At 39.9% G+C, this 18,092-nt stretch overlaps 1 protein-coding gene and 1 long non-coding RNA gene across 4 annotated transcripts in view; one reads left to right on the plus strand and one right to left on the minus strand.

Annotated features, from left to right (window-relative positions):
- Nucleotides 1-8,018, minus strand: part of LOC140126950 (uncharacterized) — a 24,993-nt gene extending 16,975 nt beyond the window's left edge. The window contains exon 1 of one of the 3 annotated variants that reach the window (XR_011854930.1): nucleotides 7,543-8,018. This is a non-coding gene — a long non-coding RNA (uncharacterized lncRNA). Of the gene's footprint in view, nucleotides 1-4,359; nucleotides 4,439-7,385 lie in introns of those variants that run through there. The other 2 variants (XR_011854929.1, XR_011854931.1) reach the window with 2 other exon arrangements.
- On the plus strand, nucleotides 3,149-12,190 carry LMOD2 (leiomodin 2). Its single transcript, XM_072147021.1, has 3 exons — nucleotides 3,149-3,558; nucleotides 5,297-6,703; nucleotides 11,860-12,190. The coding sequence occupies exons 1-3, from the start codon at nucleotides 3,289-3,291 to the stop codon at nucleotides 11,884-11,886; spliced, it is 1,704 nt and encodes a 567-aa protein (XP_072003122.1). The 5' UTR covers nucleotides 3,149-3,288; the 3' UTR covers nucleotides 11,887-12,190.
- Nucleotides 12,191-18,092: the final 5,902 nt, after the last annotated feature.

An 18,092-nucleotide genomic window follows, 5' to 3' on the forward strand; every position in this document is an offset into this window, starting at 1 on the left:
TGCTGTCATGAGTAAGAGCCGCGTTAACTGTTCAGCTATATTCCTGTTTTATGCTTGTGGACGCCATGGATTGATTCAATAAATTTAATCTGTTGAAGAGCTGGATCTGGGGACCTTATTTTGACTTGTAATGTGCTAGTATCTCGCCTCCCATATTTTCCCTGACTCCTCAGCTTCTTGTTTTAGGAATAGTGATCTTCTTTTGCAAACTTAAAAAAAATTGCAGCTGCTCTGCTGGATGGGAGGGTTGTTCAAAACAGATGGTCTGACTGGTATATTTATGCTGACACCTCATGGGGATCAAAGTGCTCCCATTAAGTAGTGTTTAATCCCTCCTTTTTCTTTCTTCTTTTATTCTTTGACTTTTGGCATGCTCATTCCCATTTTGGTTCTCTTTTTCCAGATGCAGGTTGTTCCATGGTCCAGTTTCCCCTTCTGGTTATTCTTCCCTTTTTGTCCATGTTATCCTTCTTTTATCATCTGGTCCTGTGTCTTTTGATTTTTATTTGTCTTGTTTTGTATGTCTAATGGGTAATTTGTATATTTTAGCATCTTTAGGTACCTACGTGTTTTCTTTATTGCTTTTTCACTGTAGGCCATTTGCCACAGTCCTTTTATTTTACCCTTTTCTGATTTATTCTTAACTTGTATTTTTGTACATATGATTTATAATGTGTACCATTTTTTTTTGTTAAAATGTAATAAAAATGATTGAAACCATAAGAAAACTGAAACCCCTAAAAAAATCTGACTCAAATTAACTCACAACAATAAAATCTGCCACACCAATAACATTTTTTCATACGCCAATTGGGTTGTCCCGTTGGTATCACCCAACTCCTGAGCCTGAGGTTTGTGGCTGCTTCAGGTCACCAGAGGCAGCCAACCGCTACATGTGGCTGCATTGGAATACAGCTGGAATGTTGTGTCTATTACAGAAGTGATGTAGATCTGTGTGAGAGTGAACATCCATCAATGGCACATAACAATTAATTGTGTAAGTCTAAGATGGTATGAAAAGTGTGATTCTTTTCGGGATGCCTGTTGTTCGTGGAGAAAAGACATGATTGCATTGTATTTTGTTCACAAAAAAATTTGTGGTTTCTTATACATAGAAAAAAATAACACATCCCAGAAAATAAGTCACAACTATATTTAAGAACAAAATATACTATCAACCATGCCTTATTTCCAGGAAAACACAGGTATGTCCTTCTAGAATATAAGTATATACATGAATCACATCCAGGTATAAAGTTTTTATCTTCAGCTGTCATAATAGAGAAAGGGGTGTAGACCATAAGCTCACCCACAACCCCGTACCCTGCCTAATTGACCTTGCTGTCCTAAGCACAGAGGACAACTAAAAGGAAATCCTACTCTGAATAGATGCCCAGAAAAGATGACAACAAACACAGTGACAAACAAAAGAAAACAGACAGACAAGTGAGGTCAGACAAACTGGTTCAATACCACGAGGGAGGTGATGCACAAATACCTTAGCCAAAGAGCGGTCGATAAATGTAGCAAAAGTCAGATACACAGTAGTAGAAATAGCAATAGAAAGGCAGAAAAACAACAAGTGTCAGGAGACTAGTAATAACCAGCAACCTCCAGTGAAACTGGGCAGTTATATAAAGATGTTCCTGGATGGATCCAACAGAGCAGCCCTGGGAGGGATTCACAAGCACAGAAGCAAGTAACCTGATCTAATTCAGAGGGGGTTGACACTGTATTTTTATTGTTTTTCATTTTATCAAACAAGAAACAACAACAGCATCCAACCCGTTCACGGGTCTGTCGTCAAACGTCTCAAAAATCCATAAGAGGAATGTTTCAAAAACAAAAATCACATTTGTAAATAAGGCAATGATACAAGATATGAGGATGAAGTAAACTACATGGAATGGTTCACAATAAAACAAGGAACTATTCACACAGGGAGGAAAAGGAAAACTAAGTATTAGTGGATGCCATTGCCATTTCCTTAAAACTGGAGTCAATGTATTCACCATCAACAAACTGCCAATGGTCATCTCATGGAGTCCAGAGCATGTTAAATTTATCAAGTCTATTCTGTATAATCCATTGTGCAGACCTTATGTATTCTAGAGCATAAATCAATACAAGAGGGATGAGATACAAATTTCGATGTATTTAATGTACAAAGATCTCCCTTGGAAGAATACAGTTGTAACAAGTCCTTAAGGATGAACAGGGTGAGGTGTATGATGTTTTTCATCCTCCCCATTCATATGTTGCAGTCAAACCACCACTTAAATGACGGCACATCAAGGCATGCAGATTAGTTCTTATTACAACTGGAAGCTTCTCTAATGCTCCATGGCTTTCATTATTTTTTTGTTTGTGACCAATTTTTCAAATGTAGCCCCATTTAAGAACACTACCTAAAATTATGCAGTTATCTGTTAAAAAGGTTTTCCCAAAACAGAAAGTATAACTACAAAGAATAGAGAGGTTTTGCAAAAAGCTGTTAAATTGTTCATTTTTAAAACACATCCTAAGATTCTTTGACATCCCAAGAGTCAGATGGCGAATAAAATCGATGGCAAATAATAGTGATACTTCTTTGCTTCTACTAAGATTATGTCCAAAGGTGTGGTTACACAGATCTCCAGAGCTGCTATACGGATCTCGAGAGCTGCACATTTAGTAAAGACTACTGGAAAACTAAGTAAATGAAAATAATACACGTGGTTTCTCATAGTTAACATAGTTGACACTTGTTGGTGTGTGTTCATTGCAGGCTGCTTAATAGATATCTCCTTTCAGGTGAGTAAAAGCATCTTTCCACTATACATTATAGTAAGGGGATGATGCTGATAAATGATCAGAATGGTTTGCAGGATCCCGAATGATGTGTTATATACAGAAACATCCATAGTCTTTACAGCGAAGTATTTTAGATTTGATCTATGAGAAGACATAAGGAATCCAAGTTAACCAGCGTACCCTTTATAAGGTAACATTCAGTGTGTCAGTAATCCCACAGTCAGAGAGGCTGTAATTCACATGTGATGTCACTTTGTCACTGTCCCTCTACCCAGCTGACGTTTGAGGCTTAAATAGAGTATGCCTTCACCCTTTTTGTTTCAAGGGAACACCCATTGAACTTTTCTTAAAAGGCTGGCTCATCTCATCTGACTTGTCAGTTGGTGCTCACAAAGGACAGAGAAGGCAGCTCAATTATTTTAACCTTCCCTCTTGATACTTTTTAGTTGCCTGCCTTGACTGGTTCTAGCCTATTCTGTAGCACCCAAGGGGACCATGTCTGCCTTTGGATACAGGAGAGAGATCAGCAAGTATGGAGATATTGATGAAGATGAGCTTCTTGCTTCATTGTCAGCAGAGGAGCTCCAAGAACTGGAAAGAGAATTGGAGGATATTGAGCCTGACCACAATCTTCCAGTTGGAATGAGGCAAAAAAGTTTAACAGAGAAATCTCCAACAGCTAACTTCAGCAGAGAAGCTCTAATGGCATATTGGGAGAAAGAAACCAAAAAGTTAATGGAGAAAGAAATGGGTGCTGGCTCTGAGGTGGGTTAATGCATTGCTTACAACTGACCTTTTATAAGTGGATACAAGTAACCATCAATCCATTATGTTGCAAAAGTCAAACATATTTTAGTTTTCCACAAATATTTGTAGAGGAATAAGTACAGACACTACATTGTTTGCATTGTGAAGTTTAAGCTGAGTTAAATAATTTAATAAGGCAATTGATAAATGCAGATCTGATATATATATATACTTGCTCAAAACTAAAAATTATATATACACTAGAAAAAAAAGTATTACGGATACTAACGTAATCTACTAACAAAACATTATTATAGGAAGTCACAAGAAGTTACTTTATGTGCATTAGGAGTTAAAACGAGGCATTACCAGTTGCCTCTTCATTGGATTCCCCACTGCTTAGTCAAAGCTCTCCACTTGTCTCTGGTATTTGATTGTTTTCCAAACATGGTAGTTATCAGAGATTATTCTATTGCTTCTATATATAACCACCGTATAATCTGTTACTAGCACAGGGGATGACAATGTGTTGGGCGACAGTTGGCTGCAATAGTCATCAGATATGAGGTGTCCTTGAATATGGTTTATTGTTCTCCTAACTTTTTAATAATAATGAATTAATGTTATGCACTATATTTTGTGTACCAATTATGTATTTGCTAGTTATGAGAAAATAATAGAATTATTATTATTTCTGAAAGAAAGAAATCATGGCCTCTAAATTTGAAGGGGCTGTCCAGTTGTAACAAATAATTGATATACCTTGAGTAAGGAAAAGTTATACAATATTCTAATATACTTTCTGCATCAATTATTCACCGTTTTAAAGAACTTGCTGTCCTTCTTTAGAAAGCGTCTTTGTTTACTCCAGTAGATAGAAAGCACTCCTTGGTCTTGAGATGGGCAGGCGGGTGCACGAGCCGTTATTATCATGAGTCTCTGTGGTAATAATGACTCGTGCATCCACATGTCCATCACAAGACCATGGACAGATTTTTATCCACTGGACGTAAGCATAGAAGCTTTCCATAGCAGGAAAGCAAGCAGAGATCTAGAAAACTGTGAGGAATTGATGCAGAAAGCATAATGGAAAATTGTATAACTTTTCATTACTCAAACACATCAATTGTTTGAAAGTGGACAGCCCCTTTAAGCATCCAAAGGGTTGCAGATTTATCAGTATAATTCTACCTACACAATAGAGAGTTAAAATAATAATTTTTGTCTGAAAAAGACTTACTGTGCTCTCTAAGCCTATGCAGCAGCTGACAGCGGGAAAAACTAAAGAAATAAATATGTATGTATTAGATTGGAAAAAAAGATACTGATACTGATTTGATGCCATATGTAATCTTTGGTGCAGGAATACAATCTAGAAATAGAATTCAATCCAAAGTTTGTTTACTATCAATAGCCAAAAACAGAAATAATTCCATTGCTGTCAAAATGAAACAAAGATTCAGATCTCCATAAGAAGAACATTGAGCTTTGACACCACAATATTTTTTTATATAACATATATGGTTTTAAAATTCTAAATATAGACCTACAATATTTATTTAATACTTGTTATTCAATTTCCCTAGCCATTTTATTATACAGTAATCCATACATTTTGAAGTCGTTGTTAAACGGATAGGCTAGGTTTGTACTGTACATGTAAACAAATATGAATTAGGGTTATGGTTGTATAACTAAAACGACAACACAAAATTAATTTTCTGATCATTTAACATCAGTTACTTTTGCTCTCTAGAACGGCAAGGAGGAGGAAGAGGAGGGAAGTGAAGAAGATGATTTCACAGGAAGTAACAGTGAGATTTCTGAGGAGGTCTATACAGAAGAAGATGATGAAGAAGATGAAGAAGGTGAAGAAGAGGTGGACGAGGAAGAAGTAGTAACTGAAGAAGATGAACAGGAAAAAGAAGAGAGTGAAAAGGAGGATGTAGACAAGGAAGACGCTGATGAAGATGTAGAGTTTATTGAAAAAGAACGCAAAGCTATAAAGATTCCTATTCAGATACCAGAACTAAAATGCAATGGAGTTACTGTTGAGGAGCCCACTTGCAATGGCTTTGGTGCAAATCATGGCAAAACATGGCAAAACAGACAAGCTGATGAAGCAACGAACAATAAAATGTCTACAAGCCTCACACTCTCAAACCCCACAGTAATTGATGAAGCGCTGGAAAGCATTAAAATAAATGATCCTGAGACTTGTGAAATCAACCTAAACAACATGGAGAATGTAAAAGCTGACACATTGGTGGCATTTGCGGAAGCTCTGAAAGACAACACTAATGTTAAGACATTCAGCTTAGCAAACACTCATGCTGATGACAATGTTGCAATGGCTATTGCTAATATGCTAAGGGTTAATAAAAGTATCACATGCCTAAACATTGAATCAAATTTTATAACTGGGAAGGGAATAATAGCGATTATGAGAGCTCTTCAGTATGCAAATAATGTTCTGACAGAACTGCGGTTTCATAATCAGAGACACATCATGGGAAGTCAAGTGGAAATGGAAATAGTAAAACTGCTAAGAGACAATGCCAGTATTGTCAAGTTGGGTTATCATTTTGAGCTCCCAGGGCCTCGCATGTCTATGACAGGCATCCTTACTCGAAATATGGACAAACAGAGACAGAAAAGAATGCAGGAACAAAAAGAGTCAGGTTATGATCCTGCATCTAACCTGAGGACCAAAACTTTGCAGAGAGTAACTCCAGGATCCTCGCCATATCCTTCACCTAAGAGCTCACCATGGTCATCTCCTAAAGTGACTAGAAAAGTTCAGTCTACTGTCACTGCACCACCGCCACCCCCTCCACCACCTCCCCCACCACCTCCACCACCTCCACCTGCTCCTCCACTTCTTCCAACAGTTCAGGAAAAAAAGATTCCAACTAGAAATATAGCTGAGGTTATCAAACAACATGAAAGATCAGCCAAAAAAATTCAAAATGGACAAAGTAAGACAAAGGGGAAAAAAGGCAAAAAAGAACAAAATAATATTTTGAAAGAAATCAAAAATTCATTAAGGTCAATTTCAGAAACGAAAGGAGAAGAAGGTTCAAGACCACCTACACCACAAAGATCTGCACGTGATGATCTTATGGAAGCTATAAGAAGCAGCAGTTTAAGACAGCTTAAGAAGGTAGGTTTTATCATATCTACATATCGTTGGAAAATTTTAGAGCATAAAGTACTTACACGTAGTATGTCCCAATAGAAAAATTTCATAAAGAAGGATCTATTCTAAATAACTACAAGTGTAGGTCAAACACGGTAACTTTTTAATTTTCTTTGAAACCTTTCTGTAATACAGCAGTGTCAGAAGAGAAATTAAAGGGTCTTTATTTACATACCTCTATATGATTTATCATGGACATTTTTTTGTTGCCCACATTAGGGGAAACTACTCCGTAACATATTCCATCAGATACTAAATTTAAAAAAGGCAACATATTATTGCAATATGGTACTAGACAGAGTCTGTAATTCAACATTTGGAAGTATTAAACCACAGCTGCTCAAGGTTCTATGCTATGTACATGGCATCTTATTTTATATCACATGGTTAGCACATGTTATAATGCCCCTCTGTATCCTCATAGAATATACCTCCTTTCAATGCAGCTTACCACAGTATAGTTCCCCCTTCCTGTGTCTACATATATCCCTTCCGACTTTCAATCTTGAACCCCCTTTTGTGGCCTTCTAAACTTATAATTCGGTGCCAAATTTCTCCCCTCCTGACCTACTGACAATACCCCCATATTGCATCCAGTTAACCACTTTATCACTCTAAACTTTAAATACAAAAACATAATACTCACTTCTCCCCATTCCTACTGAAGCACATCTCCATTGTGCGCTTCCACTTGTATGTGGGGCTCTGAGGTTGGAAGGCTTAAAGCTTATGTGTAAAGTTACTGACAAAAAATTAGTTTTAGTACAGCTGGAGAGAGCCTTTGACAACAATTCCAATGATACCTGTATCATGCTGCTGGCTTTTTCATAGCCTTAGATACAGCCTGGTATATCCATCATCCCTTCTTATAAATCATATTCCGCTTTTCCTGAAGTGGGTGGGATTTCCTGGTTGTGAAGTCGTCTAAGGGCATTCATATAAATTAGGACAGCATGTTTGTAATTGGCCAACATCAAGCATGTGATGAGTCACATGCTCGTGACATCACCCAAGGTCCTCTTTTCATGCACTACTCTACTACTGCTCCTCCCAACAAGCCTTCTCTCGTCTTATACAGTTTCTCATGAAAGTATGGCAAATGGAGGCAGGTAAACACCTGCACCAAGCTAATTGGAGTTAATAAGAAAATTGCTTATTTTTTGCTTTGAGTTAGGCAAAAGTTTTTATACTTTACAGTTTTACTTTAATCATTATTCCCTGCCCACCATATGATTCAACTCTAATGTATCTTTAGGGCACAAATCAGGACATACCTCAAACTTCCCCATAGAAAAGGTTTTGAGGTATGCATCATACCTCAGGAAATTGTATACATACTATATACATTATGTGGTTTGAGTATATTTCAGTATTCTATTACAAATATTTATTAAAGCATATTATTAATAATTAATAATTGCATGATAAATCAGGGAAACCTACTCTTCTATTCTTATATTTGTTATCCATGGCCTCCTTCCTTCTAAAATAAAGTTTTAAAAATATGCTAATGAACCTGAGGGGCTACCCTAGCCACTCTGTCATATGGCTTTTCAAGCTGTTACACTGTCTCACCCTTGTGCCGTGAGAACTTCCAGCAGGGGGGGGGGGGGTGAGACAGTGTAACAGCCAGTAAAACCATATCACAGAGGGGTTAGGGTTGCCTCTCAGACACATTGACATAATTTAAAAGTTAATTTGGGAAGGAAAATGGCCATGGATAACAATTATAAGAAGATTAACACAGTCACAGTGCCTGGATTTATGAATAGGTGTCCTGGCTTGATTATGATTTCCTTTAACATTGATCTTGTGTCTAATATTCCTGATGATGATGAAAGCAGCATGATCACATAACTCTTTAATGTCTAGTTTACAGTCCATGTATACTGCAATAAAACTACAAAGCCTATAGTGAGAATAACAGCTCTAATATATCCTGAATGCGGATGAGCTGATAGGGCACTCATGAGGGGGGATTGGAGAGGGGTATGAGGTTATCATCAGAATGTCAGATGGGGTATTACTAAAATATGGTGTATTAGGTGACTACTATTTATTATATTATCTAATGGAAATGAATGTACTCTTAATTCATCATATAAAATGTGAGATGTTTTGCACCTGTACATGTGTCATTTCCATGGAAAGAGAAATCTAGATGAACTAAAGGTGCAGATGCCAAATCCCATTAACAGGTTGCAGAAAATAGCTATGAGCATAAACACTGGGGAATACCTGACCATAACACTTCATTATACTATTACCACTGATCATTTAGATTTATAATTAAAAACAAAAAAAATCATTAAAACAAATTAAATGAGGGGTTCCCATTCATTGAAAAAATAAATCTAGTGTTTAAAGATTTTTAGTTTATCTCTTTAAATTATTTGACAATGGTTTTTACTATATTTTAAGGGGAATAAGCTTAGACCTGAACACTCAGGCAGGCTAGATATAAATGAAGAAAATTTCTCTTGGGTGTGAAAAATGGATGTTAACATTAACTTTTTAAGCTTCATTTGCATCCCTTTCAATTACATTCTTTTTCACAGATCTTCATAAACAATAGTCTATGAGTGATCCATTATTTCAACCCAGGACATGCCCTACCCCTTAACGGAAAGGTTGCACAGTCCATTAAAATAATGGCTGTGGGCATTGATCTGGGCGACACACCCACACGTTTTTACTGTTGTGTGCCTCGACACTAAAGGTGTTTTTCTAGGTAAAACTATATAAGAACTATCTATTGCTGATTGGTCGAGGTACAACACAATCCATAGTGGAGCAGTTAAGTTACAGATATAGCTGACAGACTCCATCACGAGCCCATCTTGTGTGCAGAGGCTCCACATAACACTTAAACATATATTCTAAAGGACCATGGGGTACGTGGTCAGTGGACAATGGTTGTCGAATTAAAGGAAATCTACCAGCAACATAAAGCATGATAAGCCATGGACGCTTACTCATATATCCAGGCACAGTGACTGTGGTAATCTTCTTAGATTTGTTATCCATGGCCTCCTTCCTTCTTAAATCAACTTCTAAAATTATGCTGATAAGCCAGGAGGGCATCAACTGAGCCCCTCAATGCTGTATCTTCACAGGCTGTTACACTGTTTCTTACCACCACTCCCCCGGCTCCCTCAATACTTCAATCCTCCCCCTGCCTGTTGTAATCTCACTGCAGCACATAATAAAAATAAAGATCTTTATATAACATCATCATATTCCATAGCACTTTACAAATCATAGGGGACATATACAAATATAATATTACATTATAGAGGGTAATGCTTGCAAGAGCTTACAGTCTATAAGGATGAGTGGGTGACACAAGAGGTATAACAGCTCTTATAATGGTTCAGTTATAAGGGAACAGAATAAAATAATGTAATATATAAAACTGCTGCTGCTTAAACCAGCCGTCAGCCACCATCTTATATACAGTCCATGGTGAATGGGACTGCAGAGGAGCCTGAAGCTTGGCATTTATGTGGTGTTTGCTGGATAACAGACGGGAGGAGGACACAGGATGGGTTAGTAAAGAGAGTTAATTTCATGCAGTGGGGCAGATTAACTTACCCGGTCCATTCTCGATCCAGCGGCGCGATCTCTGCGGTGGATTTGGGTCTCCCGGCGATTCACTAAGACAGTTCCTCCGACGTCCACCAGGTGTCGCTGCTGCGCTGAAGTTCGCCGGAGTTCACGATCCTATTCCTGTTGAAGGTAAGCGTGTGTCCAGCGACACTTTTTTTTTTTTAAATGCGGCGGTTTCTCCGAATCCGTCGGGTTTTCATTCGGCCAGCCCCCCCCCCCCCCCCCCCGATTTACGTTGCGTGCACGTCGGGTAACACGCCGGGAAAACACGAATTGGGCCCTTAGTAAATGATCCCCAGTGTGTTTAGCAAGTGTGATAGGCTTGCCTAAAAAGATGGGTTTTAAGAGCACGTTTGAGACTGGAGGGTGGGTATTAGTGATTAGTGATTAGAGATGAGAAAAGAGTTATAGGGAGGTGCAGCATTATACAGAGCTTTGTGGATGAGGGTTATTATTTTAAAGTGAATACGAAAGGATACTGGTAACCAGTGCAGTGAATGGCACAGACTGCAGGCATCTGTGTAGCGTTTGGTCTGAAAGACAAGCCTTGCTGCTGAATTAAGTATAGATTGTAGAGGAGAGGGTTTAATGAGTGAAAAACCAATTAGTAGGTAATTAGGTTTCTTTAGTAATCGGGTAACAACCACATGCTTGAAAAAAGAGGGGATGGGGGTCACTGAAGCAGGTGGTGGGCGAGCAAAGGAGCCTCTGTGACCGGCTCAAAGGAAGTGAACAAACAGAGTAAGGTACGAGGGAAGGGGATTAATGCAGTGAGTGGATTGGTGGTCAGATCTTCAGCCCAAAGGCCTGTGGTAGGTGGCTGCACCTTTGGTTTCAGCATACAGTTTTCCTTTCACACTATAACAGCCTGTGAATCTGTAGCCCTTCAGGCTTATTAGTATAATTTTAAAAGTTGATTTTAGAAGGAAGAAAGTCATGTATAACAAATATAAGAAGATTACCACAGTCACGGTGCCTTGATCTATTAGTAAGTGTTCCTGCTTTATCATGCTTGATTTTGAAGCTAACGTTGTATGGAAAAGTAGAAAATGTCAAAACAGACATGTACTTTTAACTCACATTGCACTTGTACATTTATACTAGTATATATAGTTATACTCAAACTATAATAACCACTGGTTTTGGAAAGAATGCTAAGCATTAAATTCTAACACTTAACTAAGCCTACAGCTACTTATAAGCCACAGAAACCCCAGCTGTCATGAGGCTTTAACACTTTACAGGCAAATAAGTCTAATTTTTCTGCTTAGCCTACTCTATACCTAGCAAATTACCCTGGTTCATAGACTATTTTATAAAAATGAAAGTAAAGAACTTTAGCAGGCCCTTCAGATGAAAGAAATGATTGGACTGGATCTTTTTTGCACTAGCTGTGAAGCATAAAGACTTATAGCACAAGCTTCAATAAACCTTCTTTATCAAGAAGATAACATTTTGCTCAAGTAAATAATATTGCCTAAATATCCAGTAACAAGATTTTTGTCTTTCAGGTGGAGGTCCCAAATTCACTCCGATAATATCCTTTGTAGAAAACAAAACAACAAAAAAAAAAGCTTTGCCGCGTTATCTGCAGTTTATAAAATGTATTGTTGAGCTAGCAAAGTACACACTTACAGATGAAATGTACATCTCTATCCTTTACCCGACCCGAAATTTTATGTAAATAACTTTTTTTAATATTACCTTTTGTTTAACGTAGAATAAACTTCTATTAATGTTGAAAATGGTCACAAGCCTCGTGTTTTGCACTAAAGGTTTTTTTTTTTCTCTATGGCTTGTATTTTTTATGAATATGCAATAAAATATTTTGCTTCAATGTTATTTATTTAAATGGTAAGAGCTACATTGCAAATTTAGGAATTTGCTTATGAAAAAAGATGAAAAGTTACCGTTCTAAAGACACCTTAATTCATACAATACAGGGGCATTCAAAGGAAATCTACCATTTGATTTCATGCATTATGAAGCAAACATAACTTGAGAATGCTGAAGCTACACTGAGGCAGAAACATGTTTAATCGCTGATCCGAGTGGTTTTGCTAAAAAAAACTATTATAAAATTACGATAATGAGGCTCTCTCCTTTGGCTCCCTCGGCGCTTCTCCTCTCCCTAATTATGCACTGCTTTAGCCTTGTCCTGCCCAGCATAATCCAAGAATATGTCATCACTGAGTTGTCCATGACAGGCAGAAGTAATAAATCGCTGCACCATTCCCCAGCTGCTGTCAATGAGTCATCCAGCTCAGGTTGATTAATCTTGTCGGGATAGTTCAGGAATCTCAAGGTGTAATGTGTTTAAGTAGACACCCAGCTTTCTCAAGGTCTATGAGAAATACCATATTTCCGGTTTGACAGAAGCCTAAAATAAAATAAGCTTTTGAGGGATAGCATTAAAGGACACCTGTCATCAGGTCTCTGTCACTATTTCTGTCACTTCTACCTGTTGGAGCAGCTCACAAGGATCCATCCCAGCCTTTATCTAGTCAATTCATACATTAATCATTGTAAAGCACATGAAGGAGCCATTACACCATTATACCTCACATCATTATACAGGCTGTCAGTCATGTGTATAGGAGTATCTCATACACCCAGGCTGCAGGGGGTGTGGCCGCCAGCACCAGAAAGCACATAGAAGAGCCATTGCACCATTATACCTCACATCATTATACAGGCTGTCAGTCATGTGTATAGGAGTATGTCCTACATACACAGGCTGCAGGGGGCGTGGCCACCAGCACCAGTGGTCACATCATTATACAGGCGGTCAGTCATGTGTATAGTAGTATCTCATACACACACAGGCTTCAGGGGGCGCCAGCACCAGGAAGCACATGGAGGAGCCATTACACCATTATACCTCACATCATTATACAGGCTGTCAGTCATGTGTATCGTAGTATCTCATACACACAGAGGCTGCAAGGGACGCCAGCACCAGGAATCACATGGAGGAGCCATTACACCATTATACCTCACATCATTATACAGGCTGTCAGTCATGTGTATAGTAGTATCTCATACACACACAGGCTGCAGGGCGCGCCAGCACCAGGAAGCACATGGAGGAGCCATTACACCATTATACCTCACATCATTATACAGGCTGTCAGTCATGTGTATAGTAGTATCTCATACACACACAGGCTGCAGGGCGCGCCAGCACCAGGAAGCACATGGAGGAGCCATTATACCATTATACCTCACATCATTATACAGGCAGTCGGTCATGTGTATAGGAGTATCTCATACACACACAGGCTGCAGGGGGCGCCAGAACCTGGAAGCACATGGCGGAGCCATTACACCATTATACCTCACATCATTATACAGGCTATCAGTCATGTGTATAGTTGTATCTCATACACACACAGGCTTCAGGGGGCGCCAGCACCAGGAAGCACATGGAGGAGCCATTACACCATTATACCTCACATCATTATACAGGCTGTCAGTCATGTGTATCGTAGTATCTCATACACACAGAGGCTGCAAGGGACGCCAGCACCAGGAATCACATGGAGGAGCCATTACACCATTATACCTCACATCATTATACAGGCTGTCAGTCATGTGTATAGTAGTATCTCATACACACACAGGCTGCAGGGCGCGCCAGCACCAGGAAGCACATGGAGGAGCCATTACACCATTATACCTCACATCATTATACAGGCTGTCAGTCATGTGTATAGTAGTATCTCATACACACACAGGCTGCAGGGCGCGCCAGCACCAGGAAGCACATGGAGGAGCCATTATACCATTATACCTCACATCATTATACAGGCAGTCGGTCATGTGTATAGGAGTATCTCATACACACACAGGCTGCAGGGGGCGCCAGAACCTGGAAGCACATGGCGGAGCCATTACACCATTATACCTCACATCATTATACAGGCTATCAGTCATGTGTATAGTTGTATCTCATACACACACAGGCTTCAGGGGGCGCCAGCACCAGGAAGCACATGGAGGAGCCATTACACCATTATACCTCACATCATTATACAGGCTGTCAGTCATGTGTATCGTAGTATCTCATACACACAGAGGCTGCAAGGGACGCCAGCACCAGGAATCACATGGAGGAGCCATTACACCATTATACCTCACATCATTATACAGGCTGTCAGTCATGTGTATAGTAGTATCTCATACACACACAGGCTGCAGGGCGCGCCAGCACCAGGAAGCACATGGAGGAGCCATTACACCATTATACCTCACATCATTATACAGGCTGTCAGTCATGTGTATAGTAGTATCTCATACACACACAGGCTTCAGGGCGCGCCAGCACCAGGAAGCACATGGAGGAGCCATTACACCATTATACCTCACATCATTATACAGGCTGTCAGTCAGGAGTATCTCATAGACACAGGCTGCAGGGGACACTGGGGGATGTGGCTTATTCATGAGTGGGAGACTCATGAATAAGCTAGACAGCTTGAATATGATAATGACTCATTGGACATCTTACAGGTCATTTGCATACAGCTTTAGGACCTCATTGCTTAGGTTTTCAGGCATGTAGAGGGACAATGAAGGGATAGAGGCAATGCTTTCTAATGGAAGTTTGTGAAAATATATTTAGTTTAGGGGGTTAATTTGCCTGATGGGTTCTCTTTAAGAGCAGTATACACATTACACAAATATACTGTATGGTTAGGTTAAGGGCCAACATCAGGGGGGAACAGTGGGACATCAGTCATCGGCCCAGCCGCAAAGTCCCATTATTCCCCCCTGCAGAAAGAATACGGTTCTGGAGCTAAATCACATGTCCCAGAGTCATCTCCCGTTATCTTCACGTGCACGTGAGGAAAGACAATGGGGCTTATTTACTAAGGGTTCCACAGCCGCATTTCCGTCGGGTTTTCTGATGTTTTTGGGGATCGGGCCGCTGGGACAGGTATTTACCTGGGACAGGTATAAACCTTAAAAATTGTGTCGCAAGCCATGCACTTACATGCACCGGGAGGAAGATGGTGAACTCCGGTGGACCTGAGCGGGGAAGCGACATATGCAGGATATTGGGCGCACAATCTTCTTGAATCGCAGCACAGTGCATTGTCGTCTGACTTTCGGGATCTCCTCCGGACTGGATAAGTAAATGTGCCCCAATATGTCCCCAATTCATTTAGAGGCGTTCCTGATGTTGGCCAGTGCAGGATGTATGGGGGCTAGGGGAAGGGTACTATAGTATAGTAATCTTGGTTCTATGTAGTAAAATAGTTTTTGTACTGTTACTATGTAATAGGTTTAAATGAAGAAGAGAGTCATATCATTGCTAACTCCAATAGTATTGCAGTATATGATAGGAACAATCAGACCATCTAGGGTTAAAGTACCCTAAAGGGTAACAAAAGTTTACAAAATAATTAAAAAAAAATAAATTCAAATCACCCCCCTTTCCCTAGAACTGATATAAAACATAACAAACAATAAAAATCACAAACATGTCAGGTATTGCCGTGTCTCAAAATGCCCTATGTATCAAAATACAAAAACGGTTCTTGCCAGCGGTGAACCCAGTGTCCATGGGCTGTATAAAAATTTTGGGCCCCCAACCCCTAATTAATTAACCCCTTCCTGCAACCCGGTGTAACAGCACGTCTGTGCGAGAAATTACTTGCCGCAACCAGATGTACCATTATGTTGGGCTTCTGGCACTGAATCACATGCGGAGCTGGTACCAGAAGCAGCGGGTATGTAGCAGCTGACACTCCACACTGAAGTAGCGTTCACACGTGGCGTTAACTAATGCGTCAACATTGTGTTTATGAAATGCATGCATCAAATCAATGTTAACACATGCGTTAACATCGCATTACTGCATGCATTTAACACTTTAACACAGGGGTAGAGAACCTATGGCTCGGGAGCCAGATGTTGCTCCTTTGTTGGCTGCATCTGGCTTTTAGACAGACCTGTAATAAATAGTGATGGCTGCTGTGTGTCTCTTAGACTGATCACTGGATACAGGCAGCATTGTTACCGCTGCCTACGTTCCTTGTGTGACCCAGGCGCCATCCCCGCCATTGTCTAAGCCTGGGTCAAAGAGAAGAGTGTGAGAGTGATGAGGAGCTGGCTGGGGGGCATGTGTTGGGGCTACCTTTCTACTGGGGGGCATGTGCTGTTGCTACCTATTTACTGGAGGTATGAGCTGAGGCTACCTATCTATTGGGGGGCATGTGCTGTGGCTACCTATCTACTGGAGGTATGTGCTGGGGCTACCTATCTACTGGGTGGCATGTGCATATTGTAGGTCTCTTACGGAATAACATTTTAAAATATTTGGCGTTCAGCCAAAAAGGTTCCTTACCCCTGCTTTAACACATGCATTCCGTAAACATGTTTACAGCAATGTAATCATCTCAACTGTTGTGATGCGTTTGAAAACGCATGCGTTGTCACCATGTGTGACCGCACCCTAAAACCCACGATCGAAAATGTCTCCGATCATGGGTGCCCTGTGGCTGCCCAATGTCTCCTGCAGTCAGACCCCTTATGGGTCTAACCATAAGATCTCATACAGTTTGCACTGCACTGCAATACAGTGTCTTGGACTTGAAACATTTTAAAAAATATTAAAGTTAAGGTCCATAAAATGACACATTCTCATATGAAAACCTAATAAAGTATAATAAAACACATAACACAAAACTCCCCACATATTTGGTATTTCTTCATCAGTAACAATCTACATAATAAATCAGAATCATTATTGGACCCGCACGGTAAACTCCCTATAAAAAGACCCTGAAAAATTTTCAGAAAAAGATGATTTTTCAATATTACCCCTAAAAATATGCTCTAAAAAGTTATTAAAAATGGGAACTTGAAAACACATAAGTTTCACCACAATCACTACCAGTGGACCCCAATATATAATTTATTCATGATGAAATAGATATGATGTGGTGGAAATAAAGGAGACAGAGTGAGCATATATTTCTGCCACCCTTGTTTAATTATATGCAGCCTCTCCCCACCTCTTTTCAGGACAACTATAACTATATAGCTCAGCCCACCCCCCATTCCCATCCCGACTAACAGATCTCCTCAGCGATAAACGTTCCAGACCCCTTAATCTCTCAATCAATCCCACAACCCCACACTTACAGATACCCGTTTGAGTTTTCATGGAGAAGTGGCAGCCCAGTGAGGTGCGCCGGGCAGCTGCAAGGGGAGACGGGACAGGAAGCAGGGGAAGTATCGGACACTCTCTGTTATGCACCAGGCACAGCGCTATTAACTGTTTAGTGCCCTGCACACGGAGAGTGTCAGAAACTCTGATAGAAGCACTCAAAGTCAGTGGCACTGCTGCAGTTATGCCAAGTGTCAGCAGCGCCACTGACTTAAAAATACAGAGGCCGGTGGATTTTTATGGTGGTTTGGGCGGCCGAGGGCCTCTGGGGCGCAAGCGGCCCTGTGTGGTCATCCATACCACCTATATGAAGATTCTCCATTTTACATCACATTTTACATTAGCTCATTTAGCAAAAAAAAATTACATTTTACACAGCTTTAATAAAATGTATTAAAACACAATAAAACCTATATAAATACCAAAGAATAAAGCAGAGGTGTTATTTGGAGAGCACAGTGAAAGTCGTAAAAACTGAGCCCACAAATGCGTTTTTTTCACCTATTTCACCGCAATTGGATTTTTTTTCCAGCTTGCCCGTACACGGCATGGAACAATAAATAACGT

This window comes from Engystomops pustulosus, chromosome 4 (assembly GCF_040894005.1).
Source record: "Engystomops pustulosus chromosome 4, aEngPut4.maternal, whole genome shotgun sequence".
NCBI classification, from domain to species: domain Eukaryota; kingdom Metazoa; phylum Chordata; class Amphibia; order Anura; family Leptodactylidae; genus Engystomops; species Engystomops pustulosus.